Here is a 7,500-nt window from a genome sequence, read left to right as displayed (position 1 = left end):
ATAATTTTCCAATTGCTCCCAGCCAATAACTATTCACTAGAACAGGAGGAGGAGGAGGAGGAGGAGGAGGTGATTTTCACAGGAATGACGATTTCAATTTCCCCTCTGCTGCATCAACCAGCAATTGGCCGGACGAAAAACCAATAATCCTTTACCCTACTGGTCACGGATAGGGAATCATTTGTTACGCTCTCTCTCTCCTTCTCTCTCTCGCTCTCTCTCTCTCTTCTCTCTCTCTCTCTCTCTCTCTCTCTCGCAGTGTAAAATGGGGGGAAAAAACTGGAGTATTTTAATTTTACTTGGCAGCTCTATGAAGCAGACCTGCCACACGAGAATTTATATTTAACCGTCAGTGATTTCAGAATGTCACACGAGCTATAAACGGAGATGGAAAATAAATAAATTCTATTCTGGAAATATCACAATGAAAATAAACAACATCCTGGAAAAGTACGTAATGAAAATTGTTACGATTATGTTTATATTTTGTAGAATATGATTTGTATTAATCATATGTCCGGGGAATAATTGTTTCTGTACTCTATAATCATTAAGTATGCTACCACCTGTCCCTTCAGTCTCGAGACTCCTTGCTGAGTCTCGTTTTCTGTTAACCTCCTTGGCTTTATAAAAGCATGTGTCATTGGCTTTCAGACTACGGGACCTTTAACCTCTCTCCAGCTGAACTGTGGTGGTAACTACATTTAGTTTGTTTACATATTTGAAGAGTGTTTGTGAAGTGATTATTTACAATTATTAAGTGTTCGTAAGTTTTTCTTATTTCATTTGTATGATTTGTACTGCTGTTATTTATTAGTAACTTGTGTTATTTGTGTAATTATATATATATCTAGTATTTCTTTCATATTTAATTTACGTTCCTTAATATTCTGGTTTGATATAAAGTGACTGTGGGTGTTTGTGTAATGACTCCTCTCCTACTCCTAGACTAACTCATAGGAGATCGTTACATTTTGGGGGCCTGTCCGGGATAACCTGTCCGGACGAGTTGCTGTTTTCAATGACTATTAGTTATATTCGGAAAGTGTTTATCATGTTAACTTCACACACACGTCTGTATGTAGAATAAACTGCTTCTTCGGTATCGAATATCAGGATAATGTTTTTCGTAATGTTTATTTTTCAAATAAGTTTTTTAAACTAAATGTATTGTCAATTGTTAACTACTGCCATAGTTTTCGGTTGAAGTTTAATTGAGTGTAGCTTCCCTAAAGTGTTCGTCTGACTGCTAATCCCTTCGGTAGATTAAGTTCTCGGTCATTTATGCCGTGTTGGTGTCTTAGCAATACCTTGCTCCCGATAGTATTGACGAGTTTAGAGTTAAAGGGCACTTCGTGTAGTTCCTTGCTCCTTGTTTGACTGTTATTAGGGAAACTGTCAAGCTATCTTTTGTTGTAGCGACCTAAGCCACGTCACTATCGTTAAAGTAGTTGTTTAGTCTGGACTAGCGGTTTGCTCCCGTACAAACAATTGGTCTTCACATGACAACGCTTTCGAAGCGTCTGAAATTTGTTCTTACGAGCTGTTTCGTCTTTAATGCTTCATTCATACTCATACTCGGCATATGCAAATCTTATTAAACGTACGTATCTAAATGTAATTTTTGTCAGAATATATTAGATGTGCCTATTAGTCTTAGTGATTTTCAGTGTCATTGATAAATTTTTCACTGATTAGACTTCGACCAACTTTGATATGTTCAATTTCCTAGTTCGTGCTTTTGCATTTTAATGACTTGACTCCTGATATTTTGTATCGTTAGAGTAATAATCTCCGAAATGCCTTTTGATGTATCAGAATTTGTAGCAAACCCTGCTGGTGAACTTTTTCAGCTTTCTCAAGCTAAAAAGGTGGACTTGCTGTCCCCTTTGCTAGTGCAGCTTAGTATTGAAGTGAGCCACACAGCGCTTAAAGGTCAAATTCTAGACTCTATTTTGGATTACTATATTGATGAGGATGTTTTTACTGAAGAACAGGTAATTAACTTGAGGTCAAGCATAGTAAAGTAGATAAAGTATTAGAGCTAGCTAGAATACAGTTAAGATTAAGGGAAGTTAGCAAAGAACAAGAGGATTATCTTTCTCGGAAGAGGTTAGAGGAAAAAGCAGAAGCTTTTGGACTTGGAATTAGAATATAAGATTAAAGAGGCAGAGTTGAATAAGAGGTTGGAAGAGGAAAAGGCTAAAATAGCTGTAGAAAAGCACCGTGAAGAGTTTGATATTTCTAGTTCTCGGCCCATTCATTTTGACTTGTCTAGAGCAAGAAAGCTTGTGCCATTTTTTGATGAGAAAGACGTTGAATGTTTTTTCATAGCTTTTGAAGATATTGCCTGCTAATCTAGAATGGCCTGCAGATCAGTGGTTATGGTTAATTAAACCCCAATTACGTGGCAAAGCAATTAAAGTTGTATCAAATTTAATTGGTGAATGTTACAATGTTATAAAGCAGAATATTCTAGATGCTTATACTATCACCAGCGAGGGTTATAGACAATTGTTTCGGAATGCTACTAAGACTACTTCTCAAACATTTACAGAATTTGCTAATCAAAAGCTTAGGTTATTTAAAAAATGGCTTGCAAGTGAAAAAGTCGCAAATTTCAATGAATTAGTTAATCTAGTAGTCTTGGAAGAATTACATCGAAGATTACCACCACTATTTCGATGTATATAGCTGAGAGAGAGATCAAAGATCTAATGAAAGCTGGAAATCTTGCTGATAACCATAGCTTAATTCATAAGAGTAAGCCTAAAATTCCTGATAAGTCTAAAGATACTGATGGTGATGGTGCAACTGGTATTAGCTCTTGTGCTTATTGTAAGCAGCCTGGCCACACAATAAAGAATTGTACAAAAACCAGGTTGCAAAGTGGCCAATCAGTCTAGTAAGGTATCCCAGTCAGTGGTTAAGAAAACTAGTTTGCATTGTGCTGTTGATCAGATAGATTATTTCAAAGAATTTGTTTGCCATGGCCTTCTCAATTCAAAGAAAGTATCTATACTAAGAGATAAGGGGCTGCTCAGTCCATAATACATAAGTCTTGTTCCTGATCTTAAATTTACTAATGAACATGTAGTGGTTTCAGACTTTTCAAGTCGTAAAGTATTGCCACTTGCTGAAGTAAATCTTGATTGCCCTTATGTTAATGAAACTGTAAAAGTTGCTGTCACTGATAATGAATTTCCTGTTAATGTAGATCTTGTCCTCGGTAATGATTTAGCGGGGAGTAAAGGAATGTGCAATTTGATAATTTATGATCCTGAGAGCAAATGCGATAAACAAGTCACAAGGTACTAAGCCTAAGGATTAAATTTGTGTAGTAACTCTCTCGAAGAAATCTACTGATGAGCAACCTAAGAATGTACCTAATGTTTCTATTAATCATTCAAACTTACCTGATCTGTTAAACCTTTCTAAAGATAAGTTTTGTAAATTCAGCAGGAAGACAGTAGTTTGAGTAATTTATATGAAAAAGCTGTTCAGAAATCAGATATTGACAAAGTTCCTTGCTACTACATCGAGAAGGGAATACTGATGCGCTTGTTTCGACCTTCTAAATTGTCGGCGAAAGAATCTTGGGCAGACTGTGAGCAGTTATAGTTCCATTTTCACTAAGAGGTAAGATTCTTGAAATTGCACATTGTGCCGATTCTCATTTAGGGTAAGTAAAACTTATCAGATTATCTTTTAATTTCTACCGGCCAGGAATGAAAAATTATGTAATAAGCTTTGTACAGTGTTGTCATATCTGCCAGATAGCGGGAAAGCCCAACGAGGTGATACCACCTGCACCATTAAAAACTATTGCCATTCCACATGAACCATTCAGTAAAGTTGTTATAGATTGTGTGGGTTTCCCTTTGCCCAAACCCGTAAAGGTAATCGGTATCGGCTGACTGTAATGTGTCCCACCACAAGATTTCCAATTGCCATTCCTTTACCTAATATAACTGCCAAAAAGATTGTAGAAAGTCTAATTAAAGTGTTTACTGTCTTAGGTTTCATAAAGAATTACAATGTGATAGGGGAACAAATTTCAAAAGTGAGGTTTTCCAATCTGTCTTGAAAGAGCTGCATATTAAACAATCATTTTCTTCAGCTTATCATCCACAGTCTCAGGGTGTGTTGGAAAGGGCACATCAGACATTGAAAAGCCTTCTTGGAAAATATGCCTTGGAATCTGCAAGAGACTGGGATGAAACCCTGGATCTCTTGATGTTTGTGATACGCAGTGTTCCAAACGAATCCCTTGGAGTTTCTCAGTTTGAAATGCTTTTGGTAGAAAAGCTAGAGATGTGCTAAGAGTTGTTAAAGAAAATTTAACTGGTGAGGTTGAAGTAGTCACTCCTGTAACAGTTTCTAAGTATTTGCAAAACATGAAAGACAAATTTGACAAAATTCATAAATTTGCCTTCAATAATCTGAAAGTTTCACAAGAGAAATGAATGAAAATTATAACAAAAAGCTAAGGTGCGAAAGTTTACAGTTGGTGACAATGTTCTAGTTTATTTTCCAATTTCAGGATCTCCATTAAAACATAAGTTCTCTGGACCATATAAGGTATCAAAAGTGATAAATAAACTTAATTATGTTGTCTCTACTCCTGACAGGAAGAAGTCTACCCAGCTAGTTCATGTCAACCTAATTAAACCTTACCATAAGATTTCCCCAGTGTTAGTTGATAGCAGAGTGCAACCCTGTGAAGTAAGTGTGCAACCTTGTGGAGGAAGTACTGAAGACTACGATGAAAAAGATAGCCACTTAGACATGAATACTTCATGGACAGATTTTTCAAACTCTGATATTCTTGCTTCCTTAGATAAGTATTTTGAACACGTGACTTGTGAGCAGAGAACACAATTGCAGAGCCTGTTACGTAAATATGAAAGTGTGTGTTCAGATATTCCTGGTAACTGTAATATTGTTTAAAGGATATAAAGCTTCTCCCTAATACCTTTCCTATTCGACAACCGTACTATCGTATTGTGGGTGAAAACTACAGTTAATGAAAAGTGAAGTTGAATATTTATTAAACAATGGATTAGCTTCCCCTAGTTGCTCACCTTGGGCTTCGCCTTGCATTTTAGTTGCTAAACCTAATGGGAAAGTAAGGATGTGCACAGATTACAGAAGAGTGAATAGTGTTACAGAGAAGGACTCTTACCCACTTCCTAGAATACAAGATATCTTAGACATATAGGAATTGCAATTATTTAACTCAAATAGACCTCTTAAAGGGATATTATCAGATTCAGTTAACTGAAAATGCTAGAGAAATCAGTGCATTCATTACTCCTTTTGGCTTGTTTTCAGTATAACGTTCTTCCTTTGGCATGTGTAACGCCCCTGCCACCTTCCAGCGTGTGATGAATGAGTTGATCAGAGATCTTGAAGATGTATATGCCTACTTGGATGACTTGGTTGTTGCAACAAGCAGCTGGGAAAAACATTTGAAACATTGGAAAATTGTTCCACAAACTTCACTCAAACAATCTGACCATTAATCTTTCGAAATCTTGTTTTGGCAATGCCAAAGTTAACTATTTAAGTCATGTAATTGGTAGTGGTTCTGTTGTACCTAAAGATAGTAACATAAAAGCAGTCTTAGAATACCCAGTTCCTTCTAACCGTAAGAAAGTACAGACTTTCCTTGGGATGTCTGCTTATTACAGTAAATTTTGTAAAAATTTTGCTATTGTTGCAAAACCTCTATGAACTCACATCAGCTAAAGCAAATTTCATCTGGTCACCAGAATGCCAGAACTCTTTTGATCAGTTGAAACTAATGTTAACCTCTCGTCCAATCCTAAAATGCCCAAATGTGTAAAAGCCTTTTTATCTGCAGGTTGATGCTTGCAACACAGGTATTGGTGCTGTGCTTCTGCAGTCAAAGGATGAAGAGCCATCTGACGAATCCCCATTGCTTCCTGTTTCATACTTTTCCAGGAAGTTCTCCCCAACTCAGCAGCGTTGGTCTACTGTAGAGCAAGAGCTCTATGGTGTTGTAGCTGCACTTCTACTTTCTGAGTATATCTGCATGGAAATACTCCAGTGACAGTCTTATCAGACCACTTGCTACTGGCCTTCCTTGAAAGGGCCAAGCTCCATAACAAGAAACTGCTCCGGTGGTCTTTCATTCTCCAGGAATTCAACGTGAAAGTGAAGCATATTCCTGGAGCAGAAAATAAAGTAGCAGATGCATTGTCTCGCGTTTAGGCATCTTCAAGCATCCCTCCCATCCATCATAAATGGATGATCATCGTGAAACTTCTCAGCCGCCTTTTAGCACGGGGGAGCTGTTACGATTATGTTTATATTTTGTAGAATATGATTTGTATTAATCATATGTCCGGGGAATAATTGTTTCTGTACTCTATAATCATTAAGTATGCTACCACCTGTCCCTTCAGTCTCGAGACTCCTTGCTGAGTCTCGTTTTCTGTTAACCTCCTTGGCTTTATAAAAGCATATGTCATTGGCTTTCAGACTACGGGACCTTTAACCTCTCTCCAGCTGATCTGTGGTGGTAACTACATTTAGTTTGTTTTATATATTTGAAGAGTGTTTGTGAAGTGATTATTTACAATTATGAAGTGTTCGTAAGTTTTTCTTATTTCATTTGTATGATTTGTACTGCTGTTATTTATTAGTAACTTGTGTTATTTGTGTAATTATATATATATCTAGTATTTCTTTCATATTTAATTTACGTTCCTTAATATTCTGGTTTGATATAAAGTGACTGTGGGTGTTTGTGTAATGACTCCTCTCCTACTCCTAGACTAACTCATAGGAGATCGTTACAAAATAAACAATATTATGGAAACGATAAACAATATTCTAGACGACTGTCCATTAAAAACACTCGCAAGTTTACAAATGAATTTATATATTTATCGCCCTTATAATTGACTGCACATACTGTTTACTTCTCTCATCTCTCTCTCTCTCTCTCTCTCTCTCTCTCTCTCTCTCTCTCTCTCTCTCTCTCTAATATAAATAAATATATATATATATATATATATATATATATATTTAAATACATACACATATATATATATATATATATATATATATATATATATATATACACATACACATACATAGTACATATGCCTATATATGTGTGTATATATATATATACATACACACTTCATAAAATGCATATATAAGTATATATATACTTATATTTCATTACCTGAAATTACATTTTTAAATTTATTTCCAATGAATATCGTCAGGAATTAACATTATAAGATTTCAACACCGTTACCTGAACTCTCCGTCGAGTATAAACAAGTCATATATTATAAAAATATAATACCGAAGCATATATAAAGAAAAAAAAAACACACTGACCTAATCTGCCGAATGACCACCGATGTTGAAATGACGAATAGGCAGCCATGCTATGTAGGACGGAAGTTATGAGGTCACTTGCAGACAGGTTCACGATGAAGGTGTTGGCCGGACTCCTCA

At 36.0% G+C, this 7,500-nt stretch overlaps 1 protein-coding gene across 2 annotated transcripts in view; it reads right to left on the bottom strand.

Moving 5' to 3' along the window:
• The window catches only part of LOC135213738 (melanopsin-like), a 221,394-nt gene that overhangs the window by 11,504 nt on the left and 202,390 nt on the right, over positions 1–7,500 (bottom strand). For both annotated transcript variants that reach the window (XM_064247858.1, XM_064247868.1), the window contains one exon: positions 7,381–7,500. This exon is cut by the window's right edge and continues 11 nt beyond it. In XM_064247858.1, the coding sequence (XP_064103928.1) occupies positions 7,381–7,500 (120 nt within the window). The remainder of the gene's footprint in view (positions 1–7,380) is intronic.

Source organism: Macrobrachium nipponense, chromosome 19 (genome assembly GCF_015104395.2).
Source record: "Macrobrachium nipponense isolate FS-2020 chromosome 19, ASM1510439v2, whole genome shotgun sequence".
Taxonomy (NCBI): Eukaryota; Metazoa; Arthropoda; class Malacostraca; order Decapoda; family Palaemonidae; genus Macrobrachium; species Macrobrachium nipponense.
Note: the sequence above shows the minus strand (reverse complement) of the source record. Positions and strands in the feature narration are given on the sequence as shown.